Below are 13,739 nucleotides of genomic sequence, written 5' to 3'. Positions count from 1 at the left end.
AAATACCATTTTACAGAAAATGGGGGATAATAACATACAAGAGACATTGTACAGGGTAGTATATAGTAGAATATACACAAAAATATGGGTTGTTTTTTAATATTCAAAGAAAAATCATTAAAACACACAAGGAAATAAAGCATGCACTGTCTACAATGTAATAAGTTAGTAATAATTTACTGTTCAACACTTTTTTACAATCTTATAGTTTTGTGCATGTTCTACATCACATTTTTGCCTACTTGAAGTCTTCCCAAAGCTGAGCTCCAAACACTTCAAATACCCAACATGCATACAAAACCATTCAGAAATCTTCAAGAATAATTTGTCAAAATGTCAATGACGACATGCAAGCATTTTCGACATGCCAATTTTAAAATCCAAATAAATAATAATATCTATTGCAGTTATTCAAACGTTAAGAATGTGGTGTACACATAAATGCAGATTCAAATTTTAAATGAAGTGATTTTAGTGTTTTTCATCTCCATAGCCATAAAAATGTCATGTGGTGCGATGATGATTTGTCTAATTCATTTAATTCATTTCTTGAATTAAACGATTTTTACAAAAAGTATTAATTATAATTAAGTATAATTTTGTCTTCTTAAATTAATGAAATCAAACAAACGTATTTTCCCTGAAAATCGCATACAACTGACATAAATGTTTTAAAAATACCATTCACTTAAGCATACTGTATCAGAGATTCATATTTCAGCCACAAAAATGAGATCTATTTTATTTTTAATTCAATACAATTATTGATAATATTGGTCGCACCACATGAAAAGTGGTCGTTACACGTCATTGACCCTTAAATAAAGCCATCACTTTCACTAGGTCACAACACTTTTGGCCACTATAGATGTCTAGGCACAATAGATTTGGAAAAGAAAGTATTTAATAATATCCAATCTAAATAAGAAACTTGCATTTTTGAAGCACATTTGTGCACTTAAGTCTTTAAATAAATCGACAAGAATGCACCAAAAACAGCCAATTGTAAAGACACGCTCTTGCAGAGAGTCTGCTATCCCCGTGCAGAATCTCCACAGCGCTCTGCTCTCGATAAAGCTGACAATAAAAGCAGTCTTATCTGGCCTGGGGCTCTCCTTCTCTTCTCCTCTCTATAACACAGCTAACCTTAACAGAGAACGTTCCTACTCTCCTCTACTAGAAGTGAAAGTGTGACTGTGAAACCTGCAAAAGCTAAATATCAATAATGTAGAATTGTATGGTTGCCTTTGTCCCCAGGACGCTTATGTAAGCGCCTCGGACCGATCGCTGCAGTTTTCAGTCCCACCTCTGTTATGTATTGTGACTTGTCCCATACGGTATATCATGATGGGAATCCCGTTTTTAATGTCAGATAATAAATTGTTTGCTGTTAAGCATCCGTCATCAGTTTAACTGTAATGAATATTTTTCTATATCCGTCTATTATCCTGAGTTCATTTTTACTTACTTGGTTACAAAGTATTTTTCACAAATCATACATCTGCTGATTTATAAAATTAGTTTAAAGAAATTTTTAAAAGCAGCAAGAATCTCTTAAAGCGGCTGTTCAGTGAAACTTCAAATGAAGGTATGGAGTTCACTAGGTTTTTTAGAACATTTACGTTTATGCTTTCGATTAACCCGAAGCTCTGAGCTAAAGAGTCGTGCTGATGTGAAGACTGCATTACTCAATGAACGAACACTCAAAACACACAGTTACACGCACAAAAACACATACAAATATATGCATAAAGATGTAACTATTGTCATGTTTTGTGGGCTGGTGTAACAGATGTTAATCCCACAAAAAATGTCCAGGTCAAGTTTCAGCCCCAAATCGATAGATTCTATGTATTCAACGTTTTTTGTTGCTGCTGGATGTGATTGAAAATAATCCAAAATGTCCTTCTTTTGATTTAAAAGTGAAATATGGCCCAACCATTTTCACAACATAAACTTAAAAATCCTACTAAAGTAAAAAAAATGCGATTCCACTACAATTACTGCAAATGTTTATCATACTACAGAATATTCAGAACTCTCTTGCTTGCAGTTCTCTTTTTTCTGTCTCTGAATTCTCCAACAACTCTCTTTTCCATGCAGTCTCTTTTTTATGTAATGTAGTTCATTACATATCATGCGAGGAGACCCAGAACCAGCGATATCTGTCACTGCACAACAACTGAGATTCACACGCACAAATAAACAGAGGTAGATAAACACAATAACTCCTGCTGAACGATACACTATCTGCACACACTCTGTGAAATTAAATCGCACGCACGCACGAACACCCAATGACTCCTGCTGAAAGATACACACTGTGAAATCACACCACATACGCACACACACGTGCACACACGCGCACACACACAGGCGCACACACACTGACTCCTGCTGAAAGACACACTCTCAGCTCACTTTCTGTGAAATCACACCGCGCACACACACACGCGCACGTGCACGCACACACACACACACGCACGCACGCACGCACGCACGCACGCACACACACACACACACACACACACACGCATTTTGGGTTTCCATGTTTTATGGGGACATTCCATAGATGCAATGGTTTTTATACTGTACAAACTGTATATCATATTCCCTACCCCTAACCCACCCCCTAGCACACACACACACACACGCGCGCACACACGCACACACTGACTCCTACTGAAAGACACACTCTCAGCTCACTTTCTGTGAAATCACACAACACACGTGCGAGCGGGCGCGCACACACACACCATGATGACTCCTGTTAAAAGAAACACTCTTTGCACAACGTATACACAAATAAAGTATTCACACACATCACTCTCTTTCTTACACACACACACACAATGACTCCTGTTGAAAGAAACACTCTTCACATCCTCTGTAAAATGTACACCGTACACACACAAACTTTTCACACACATCACTCTTACACACACACACGCACTGACTCCTATTGAAAAAACACTCTTCGTTCACTCTCTATAAATTCACATCATACACACACAAATCATTCACACACACCGTACACAAACACTGCGGAGAGATGAGATCAGCATCAATCAAGGGTTATCTGACAAGCATTTGAAATATTGTGAACGAAAGAAACAGATAAACAATGCAGTTAAAACAGTACTTTCTCAATAAGAATTTTCTTTTACCGGGTCTCAGTTTTACTGATGTAACCACTGCAAAGTTTTGCAATCACCAACCACATTTTTTATGAGCAAAACCTTTTCAACTATTAGCACTGATGCTGCACTGTGTTTAAATATAACTCATAATCGTACATTACCTTTCTCACTGACGGATTCACTCTCAATCTCCACGTCCTCACAACTGGTGTACTCTGGGGTTGTGGCTAGTTCCTCCTCGGAGCTGCTCAGAGACACCTGCCTCATTTTGCCGCCCCTCTTGGACTTGTGTGGTTTAGGTGGCGGCGGCCTGACAGACTCGGATTGGTCGGAACTGAGCGAGTCGTTCCGTAACATGCTTTCCATCTTTTCTCGTTTACTCTTCCATACGGCTGAGACAGGATCCAGGTGCTGCTGCCTGTGAAGGGAGTCCACACCTGGGGGGCTGTGGTTGGACCTCCGCTGGGTGTGTCCGGGACCCGGTGAGTAGTGGGGGCCGCGCAGGGGCCCCAGAGGCTCCTCCATCTCCGTGTAAGCCAGGGAGACATCGCTATGGCGCCGTTCGTGCCTGAAGCGCGAGACTTCCGCGTGCATGCGCATCTGCTCCTCGTAGGGTTGCGGCTTGACCGGGTAGCGGGCCAGGTTCGGGTCACTACGGTACCGGTTCTGGTACTCCTCCTGCCGCTGGCGCTGCAGCTCGTGCTCACTGAGGGGCGGGCCATCGGGTAGGAAGCCGGGTTCGGGCGGGTACTCTTCCTGAGAGTGCCAGCCACCCCGGCGAGTGCGGTACGCCCCCCGCGCTACCTCAGCGTCCTCGTAGGTGCGGCCGTAACCTCCTCTCCATTGGCGCTCTCCGGCCCCATAGTCAGACGGCGATCGTGGCATGTTGCCCTGCCCTGGGGCATACTGTGAACGCTCCGCCTTCTCCTCCCTTTGGTCGTATTTTTGGTTTGGATCCCTGGTTGCTGATGGGCTTCTTTTTCTGCGAGGCAAAGAGAACAGCAACGTTGTAAATACAATATCAAAGGTAAAACAAATGCTATCAACGTGATCTTTGCCGAAATATAAATAAGAATAACAATCTCAGTCTTCCTGTAAAATGCATTGAGATTTTGGTGAACTCACACACAGCAGAAGCATTAAATTGCTCAGTTGAAAACCAGAAACATTTTAAACTCATTTTAAAATGCAAGTTGGGCATTTAGAGAAATAACCTGTGGTTAATGAGGGTATAACTGGCTAGGCTGCACGTGTCAGATGAGGTAAATGGAAATAGTGTCCTGGGCATATGAAGTTCAGAGGAAACCCCAAAAAAATGCATTTGAAAAACAAAACTTCCATCTACTGTTCTCTTACAAAGTAGCTATTCCTTCCCGAAAACACTGCAGATACGGTATATTTCAAAGATGTAAATTAACATTAAGGTTAATTAAAAAGAGCAATGTGGAGATTTAAGCGGCATCTAGCGGGGAGGTTGTGAATTGCAACCAACGGCTCACTCCACCCCTTTTGAAGCACTATGTCGGCTCTCAAAGGACAAAGATATTGTCACGTTTTCGCTTCTTTGCCGTAGGAGATAACGCATTTAAGAAACACGCTCTGTAGAGCAGTTTGTCCGCTTAGGGCTACTGTAGAAACAACATGGTGAATTCCATGTAAAGGATGTAGATAGAAATAGCTCATTCTAATGTAATAAAAACACAATGCTTCATTATGTAAGGTCTTTATTCACCTCTGAGAACATAGCTATGCATATTATATTGCATTTCTGTCAATAGGTCCTGCTAAATATCACACACTGGACCTTTAAAACCTCAAACCAACCTATGCACTGCCAACTCAACACTCAACCTCTGAGATACAAAAACACTTTCTCGCTCCTTTCAATGGACCGCAAATCTGCTTCTCAGCAAATCTGTTTTAGAAGCTTAAACAATATCTCAAATTCCGACACTGAAGACACTAAAACAGGTACTCAAACAATGCGCTCAGCAGTCAACTTGAATTTGTCTTGTCATATGAACTGCACAGGCAGCCTGAAAAAAAGCCAATGATCTTATTACAGCATATGAAACCGTATATGTGCATCAGTGCTGGAGTGATCAGCGAGCTGTTTTTGAGCCTGTACATGTACTGCCTGATTAATGATGGTCTCTCATGCGTCCCCTGGGCTCTGCTCGGTGGTGTTACTATGGCCGGCGCGTCCCTGCTGCATTATTCAACAGCAGCCAGACACAGCCGGAGTCCTGCGCCATTCACAAAACCAGAGCAATGCAGCGCTTCAGACACAAAACTGAATTAAAGCTGCGAGCAGCGATGATCGGGCCCTCGCGGAAAGTGCCACCGCAGCCCGATTGCATAAGGAAAACAGCGAATGGTAGGCGATAAAATTAATGCAGGCGAATTATAGTAGGATTTGTTATTTATTTAAATTCGTCACATTCCCTTTTGCCAGCTGGTGGCAAATGTGTGAAGTCTGGGTGAAGTCTGGGTTCTGTTGGACATTGAATGAATGAGTTACAACAACTTCCTGTTCATGGCGAAACGGCAAACTTTGGCAGGCCGCCAGGGTCACATTCCCGCACGAAAAGTCAGGATCTCCGCGATTTAGCTTTGCAAAGGCCTTAAAATGAGAATGACATGAAGATGATGTTGATCGGATTAAAACTCTAGTTGGAGTTCGTTAAAGTACGACGACTGGAAATTGAAACAAATTACAAAATTGCACAGGAAATCAAAAATCACGGACTTCCTGTTGGGTTTAGAGACATGCTCCAAGAGACTTTTCTTAATGATTCGGGGTGTTCTATGAGCCCACCAAATTTGGTGCATGTACGTTTTGTGTAGTGGCCTGGGCAGTTCTAGGTGGCGCTAGCGAGCCATTTTGCCACGCCTAATTTTGAAACCCCTATCAGACGTAAATTTTCGCCAGGTCTGATGCGTGTGCAAGTTATTGTGAGTTTTTGAGCATGTTTAGGCCTTCAAATTAGTGCTCAAAGCGGGAGAAGAACACAGAAACAAGCCTGTGGCTTGCTCCTCCGTGCTCGGGCCCTAATAAGCGGGCAGTATGGACCCAAATGTAATATCCCAATACAGGTAGCTTTGTTTGAACAGACAATTCAACATAAATGGTTTATGATACTGTCCTATATGTGTCCTATATAAAAAAACTATAATTTTCTATATTTGGGTGATCTATGCTATTAAAGTCAAAACCAAACAAATCTGCATTGTTATTTTAAAAACTGTGCTGTTACCAAAATATATATTCCTAACATTCGGCTTTCTGGAATGATCTGTGTTCAGAGCTTTGGTTTTAATATTACACACAGAACGGATGCTCACAAGGAAACGAAATATCAGATGTAAGTGGGTCAGTTCTCTATAACATCTCCTGCATTCACACAGCTTTCCCCCTCATAGCGACAGACCACAGCAGTGTTCATCATGCTAAAGAGGAAAGTGTATAGGTTAGCACAGGGTTATCATTAACGCTATATATTATGTGACCTGTGCAGTCGTATAAATCTGTCCACCTGCACACAGAACACAAATGTACTGTCCAGCTGTGCTTCGGATGAGCCAGGTGGCATTAGTGATTACATGAGCATCCAGTGCTCTTCAGACAGTCATAAATGATGGTATTAATCCTGGTCCCGGGGACCCACCAGCACAATTTATATGTCTTACTTATCTTACACATCCAGTTTAGTTCCATACAAAAAAATTGGCGTACTTCAATAAACGTACTATGATGCGGTATTAAATGATTATCGAATAACTAAATCACGTGAGAAGTAAAAAAAATCACAGTATTTTTCGTGTGTTCACATGGTTTAGTAAAAATATATTGATTGTATAATTTTGAGCATTTATTTAGACATTCTGAATCTAATATACAATAAAAGCTGTTTGGTTGATATTATGGTTTCAATAAAATGATGACCCATATAAGCCATTTCTGAGCAAATACTTAAATACTGCTGCCGAAAAAATACGAGACCACTCCCAAATTATTTTTCGTTTTTCTCAATTTAATATTTATAATATTATTTTTATATGCATTATTGCTGTAAAATGAAACGGTAAAAACTGGTCAAAATAACAAAAAAGATGCAATGTTTGTAGATTTTGAATACTGCAAAAAAAAACAAGTTTATATTCCCTTTTACGCGACACAATACTACACTCTTAAAAATAAGGGTGCTTAAAAAGTTCTTCATAGTGATGCGTTATATAAAATAGCCACTTTTGGTTCCACAAAGAATCATTTAGTCAAAGGTTCTTTAAAGAACCATCTCTTTCTTATCTTTTTATAATCTGAAGAACCTTTATTCACCACAAAGAACCTTTTGTGAAACAGAATGTTATGGAATCATTTAGACAAATGTTCTTATGGCATCGCGAAGCACCTTTATTTTTAAGAGTGTAATGTTTTACACGTATTTAAGTATCAATTCAAAAATAAATATTTGATGGAATAAGCCCGATTTTTTTAACAACTTTTATACGTCTTTGCATCGCTCTGTCTTTTACATTGCTGTTGGGTGACCTTACATCATTCCTGAGGTTTGTTTCTGTTGAAATTCAACACACATTGGACACAATTGACCCGAAACATGCAGAAATGCAGATTTAAGGCAAAACTGAAGTGATCTCTTATTTTTTCCAAAGCTGTGAAAAATACAAATATTGTTTTAAATATAAAAATATAGTTTATATTCTTAAATCTCAAATTTGTTTAGCTAACAGTCCTTATGTGAAACAAAACACAACAAGTCGTCAGTTCAGATGAGCAGGAGCGTGAGATTAAAAAGCAATCAAGGTGAAATAACGGCCCTCTGGGGACCCCTTAAGAGAAGAAAACAGAGACGAGTGCAATAAAAACGATTGAATTCTACACATACCTCAACACAAAAAATGTTTCTATGAAAATAACCTTCAAATGGCAAAGAAAATATGGTCCACCAAGAGTCCCAAATCCATCCTGCAAGATGATACCATCAATTCTGACGTTTGGAGTTTGTTTTCACACTCATCAAATCCTTCACTTTCACGGTCGTGCAAATCCCAAGTACGTCTGAGAAAATCAGATCAGAAAAATGTCTCTCATGACGACAATGTACATAGAAGTGTCCTTATATTTGTTTTGTGTTGGAGGTATGTCACGATTCCCCGTCTCCCTCAGCGTTCTCCTTGATCTCAATAACATCACAGTGCACACTGGCTTTAAAGCAGCCGCAAGGCATGCTGGGAAGCCAGAGCCCAAGGCAAAGCTGAAACAGGTTGTAACAGATGACCTGTGAGCAGAGATAGAGATGTTTCTCTGGGACAAAAGTGGCATTACATCCCTCAGCCCGCTGCTGATTGGTGGAGATTCAGACCGTGGCCTGCCTGAGGATTTTTATCTAATCTGTGTATGACTGTGTGTTCTCACAAAACAGCACAGCAGAAGCGAACAAATCTCAAATTTGCGATTTACGGTCTCATCTGACGTTTTTTTATTTCCAAAAACGAGGGCGATTATATTTGCGAATCTAAATCTGTCTGCTTTGGACAAGGACAGACCGGTGCATTTTTCAAAATTCAACAGCATTACATAGCACAAACATTTAAAGACAAATCATGTCTGAATCCAAATAGAAACTATAAAATTACAACAACAAAAAACAAAGATGCTCTACTACCATCCCTATACCACCTGAGTACTTTTTTGGCAAGTGCATTCATGTTTTATGGTATTCACACTTCAAAGTATTTCAAAGAATAACCCAAAAATCCCAAAGCAGAACATATGGTAGTACATTGGCACTCATGGCCTGCACACTGTGAAAGCATGAGAACAGGCAGACACAGGAAGTAGGACAGCACTGCTTCCTGTCTGCTCCCCACAGTGGTGCGTGTCTTGTGTTCATTAACTGAAGAGGCGTATGTTAGTTACTTTTGGTTTATTAGACTCCTCGGAACTCTGTGGAACATATTCATCTCATCACAACTCCTGCTATCCTGTTCCCTTATGCCGTCCTTTTCACTCTCCGGCCCCCTAGTGGGCGGATGACATTAGCAATGTACAATACCCTGACATCTCCCCCTTTTAGTCAATACTTAACTTTAGAATAAACATTTCTTTTAACTTTTTTTTTTTCAATACTTACAACACAGAAATCACACTGTTGAGTAAATCTCTAGAACCCCCATATACACAACATTTGCTTGTAACCATCAAACAGAACAATCCTTCATGAACAGTGCATGTTACTTTGTTTTGTAATTACTGTGTCCTTTTTTTTTCACAAGTCCAAGCGAACAACAGGTTTGCTGACCCTGCCTGATTTAGTTACCATATGTTTCCCTGAAACAGTCACAACTGGGAAATCACAGTCTTTGCAAGGATTCTCTTCCTGTACAGGCTGCTCTGACATTGTTTCAACAGTCTTTTCTCCTTCAGGCAATAACTGGATATGTCTCCTGTTTCTCCTTTTCTCTCCCTCTTTTTCCTGAAAGACATTGTAAGACCTCTGAGTAGTACTCTCTGCCAACACTGTAGCAGGTCCCTTCCAGCATGATTCCTCATCCAGTTTCAACATGACTGAATCTCCAGGTTTAAGGACAGGTAAATTCTTCACACCGTGTCGTCTGTTAAAGTAGTATTCCTGCTTATCCTTCTCAGCTTTATCCTTTTTCTTTATACTTGGTTTGTTCGGCCACTTTGGTCTGAGGTTTTTCTGTAAGGTGGGCAGAGTAGTTCGGATTTTTCTTCCCATTAACAATTCCGCCGGGCTCACTCCTGTTGCGGTGTGAGGAGTTGCTCGAAAACACATCAGTGCTAACAACGGATCCTCCTTGTGTTGTGTGCGTCTGTTCTCTATGCAAAATTTGCATGTTTATACCTTTCGCCTGAGGTCCTCAGAAATTCCCGGCCACCACACAGTTTCTTTAGCTCTAGCCCTGCATTTCGACAGTCCTTGGTGTCCGTCATGGATTCTACACAGAATTTCCTGTTGCAGCACTTTTGGAATTACCATGCGGTTTCCTAGTACTAACAGTCCATCACACGCTGACAAAAAATCTTTCCATTTGTAGAAGCTTATTATGCTGTCTGGAACTCTTTTAGCATAATCTGGCCATCCTTCCTTTACGAATTTCTCCACTATTTGTAGTTGAGCGTCTTTTAGAGTTTCCTCTTTTATTTCCTGTAACTTCTGCCGTGATACTGGAAGACTCCTGATGATTGCATTCACGTGACAACTTACATCTGCTGACATGAAGTGTTCTGTTGTGCTTAATGGACTGCGTGACAAAGCATCCGCTATTACCATACTTTTTCCTGGCATGTACTCCGCTTTAGCATTAAAACGCATGAGTCTCATCAAAAGTCTTTGACATCTCACCGGTACGGTATCTAGATCTTTGCTGTTGATCAAAGGTATTAGTGGTTTATGATCCGTGATCAATCTGAACGTGTCCAAGCCCACTAAGTACTTTTGGAACTTCTCGCATGCCCATACACCTGCTAAGCATTCCTTCTCTATTTGAGCGTACCTGGTTTCTGAGTCTGACAGTCTCCTCGAAGAGTAAGCGACTGGTTTCCAGCTGCTGTCATGCTTTTGCAGTAAAACACAGCCGATACCGTAGCTGCTAGCGTCTGCTGATACCACTGTTTCTTTATCTGTGTCGTAATTCGCTAATACTGGTGCCACGACGAGCGCTTTCTTTAGTTTGCTGAATGCGCTTTTCTGTGGGTGATCCCATGTCCATGCACTTCCTTTCTTAAGCAGTTCGTACAAAGGGCCCCCTTCCCTCGCAAGGTCTGGAATGTATTTTCCCATGTAGTTGATAAGGCCCAATGCCCTCCTCAATTCTGTCACTTTGTTAGGCTCTGGCAATTCTGTTATTGCTCGTACCTTTTCAGGATCCGCACGTACCCCTTTGGCATCCACAATGTGTCCCAGAAAACTCAGCTCTGTTTTCCTGAATGCACACTTCTCTTTATTCAGCTTAAGATCTACACGTTCCATTCTCTTCATTACTTCGTTTAAGTGTTTATTGTGTTCCGTTTCGTCCTGCCCAAACACAATCACATCATCCATATACACAGCCACTCCTTCCAGGTCTCCTAAAAGTTCGTTCATTTTGCGCTGGAAAATCTCTGGGGCTATGCTGATTCCAAACTGCAGTCGTTTAAAGCAATATCGCCCTACTGGGGTGATGAATGTTGTCAAAAGGCTGCTCTCCTCACTCAATGGAATTTGCCAAAATCCTGATGCTGCGTCCAATGATGTAAATACTCTTGCTCCTGCTAATTTAGCTAGAATTTCTTCTGTTGTAGGAAGTATGTATCTCTCTCTTTTTATGTTGTCATTTAGTTTGTTCAACCCCACACAAATTCTTACTGCACCATTAGGTTTCATGACCGGCACCATGGGAGCGCACCAATCAGTAGGCTGTGTGACCTTTTCCACTACGCCATGCTCTTCCATCCTCTGAAGTTCGTCTTTCACTTTAGACATTAGGGGTAGTGGCACTCTTCTTGCAGTATTTACCGCGTACGGCTCAGCTCCCTCTTTCAGGTGGATTTTTACTGGCTCTGTTTTCATGGTACCGCATCCTTCAAAAACTGTGCTTACGTGCTCTATTCTTTTGACTAGCCTCATCTCAGCCGCTGTCTCTCTGCCCAGTAGGTTACTGACATTTTTCCCAGCCACTACATACACAGTTATGTAAAACTTTCTCTTTTTATGTTCTGCTTCTGAGGTAAACTGTCCTATGCACTTTAGCAATCCACCTGGGCTGTCCAGTACTATGTCTGACTGCATGAGCTGAATGCTTGGCTTAAGCTCTTTGAATGTCTCTGTGTCCATTACGTTAACATCAGCTCCCTTGTCTATCTTAAAATTAACAGGGCTTTGACCTATTACGAGTGACACAGTCCATTTATCATTTTCAGCATGATTTTTCTTACTCACCGCGCCCAGGTAAAAGCTTTCTGCACTCTCTTCTTTCACTGTCACTTGTCTCACAGTTTTTGATTTACACATTCTTGCCCAGTGTCCCTTTTTCTTGCACTTTTTGCACTCTGTACCTGCTGCTGGACATCTTCTAATGTCTTTGTGTCCTGTTTTTCCACACCGACCACACTCTGTATCTTCTTTACTGGTCTCACCGCTTCTTTGACTTTTCTCTCTTATCCAGGGCTTATAACCAGCTTTTGATGAATGCTTGGAGGTTACCTCTTGCACGCTGCCGGCTGCTTGTCTCTCCTGCTGACTTATCTGCATCGCGACTTCCTCGGTCTGCCGTGTCATCTGCACCGCCGTTTCCAGTGTAAGTGCTGTCATTAGTTGCATTCTCCTTGACAAATCTTTATCTCTTATTCCTACTACGAGTCTGTCTCTTATATGTTCATTTCTGCTCTCGCCGAATTCACAGAACTCACTGAGTTCGTAAAGTGCTCTAATGAAGCATTCCGCGTTTTCACCGGCCTTCTGCACTCTCTGATGAAAACATGCCCTTTCGTGTATAACGTTACGTTTTGGCATAAAGTAGTCATCGAATTTTCCGAGAACATTCTCATAATCCTCCGCACTTTCTCCTTCCGCGAATGTGAATGACTTGAAAACATTCTCCGCTTCCATGCCCATTGCATATATTAAAGTGCTAATCTGTACCTCTTTGTCTTCCTTGCTCAATTTTGTAGCCGTCCTGTAACGTGAGAATCTCTGTCTCCACGTGGGCCACTCTGTTGGACGGTCAAAGTTGAAACTTTCTGGCGGACTAAATTTCGCCATTGCTCGTTTCTTGTCCGTTTACTTCTGACACCATGTCTTGTGTTCATTAACTGAAGAGGCGTATGTTAGTTACTTTTGGTTTATTAGACTCCTCGGAACTCTGTGGAACATATTCATCTCATCACAACTCCTGCTATCTTGTTCCCTTATACCGTCCTTTTCACTCTCCGGCCCCCTAGTGGGCGGATGACATTAGCAATGTACAATACCCTGACAGTGCGAACGTCATTATTACTCCCCTCTGGACATGACTCAGATGACCATGTGTTCCTAACACATTCACCCGCTGCACTTTTAACACCGCGCCATCCAGGCTAACCGCACATGCTCTTACACAACGCTAGCAGGGTGTAAAATAGGCCAAACCCCTGTAGAATTAAGCCAAAGAAGCAGTGCGGACTACGAAACGACTCTTTTCTTCGCAGTTTTCTAAAACACTACCATACACACATGGCAGAACATGGCAACGTAGGGGTTCTCACTGAAAGCCTAAAGAAAAAGAATGGATACTTCTGTGTATAATGAAAATTCTTTCGTCATTTACTCCTCATGACCTCGTGTCATTTCAAACTTGTCCGTATGACTTTCTTCTGCAGAACACAAAAGAAGATATTGGAGAACTTTGGTAATAAAACAAAACTAGTCCCCATTGACTTCCATTGTAGTGACACAAAACCACCGAGACATTTCTCAAAATATCTTCTTTTAGGTTGCACAGAAGAAAGCCTGAAAATAAATAAATGATGACAGAATTTGTATTTTTTACCACTTTTACCAGGTTTAACTAGAGTAAGCAAAGATGTTGTTTAAT

The 13,739-nt window shown here is 41.2% G+C and overlaps 1 protein-coding gene across 19 annotated transcripts in view; it reads right to left on the bottom strand.

The window, feature by feature from the left end:
* Positions 1-13,739, bottom strand: part of rims2a (regulating synaptic membrane exocytosis 2a) — a 169,537-nt gene that overhangs the window by 96,616 nt on the left and 59,182 nt on the right. For all 19 annotated transcript variants that reach the window (XM_057339824.1, XM_057339833.1, XM_057339835.1 and 16 more), the window contains one exon: positions 3,302-4,122. In XM_057339824.1, the coding sequence (XP_057195807.1) occupies positions 3,302-4,122 (821 nt within the window). The remainder of the gene's footprint in view (positions 1-3,301; positions 4,123-13,739) is intronic.

Source organism: Triplophysa rosa, linkage group LG8 (genome assembly GCF_024868665.1).
Source record: "Triplophysa rosa linkage group LG8, Trosa_1v2, whole genome shotgun sequence".
NCBI lineage: Eukaryota > Metazoa > Chordata > Actinopteri > Cypriniformes > Nemacheilidae > Triplophysa > Triplophysa rosa.
This window is presented reverse-complemented; position numbering and strand designations above follow the sequence as displayed.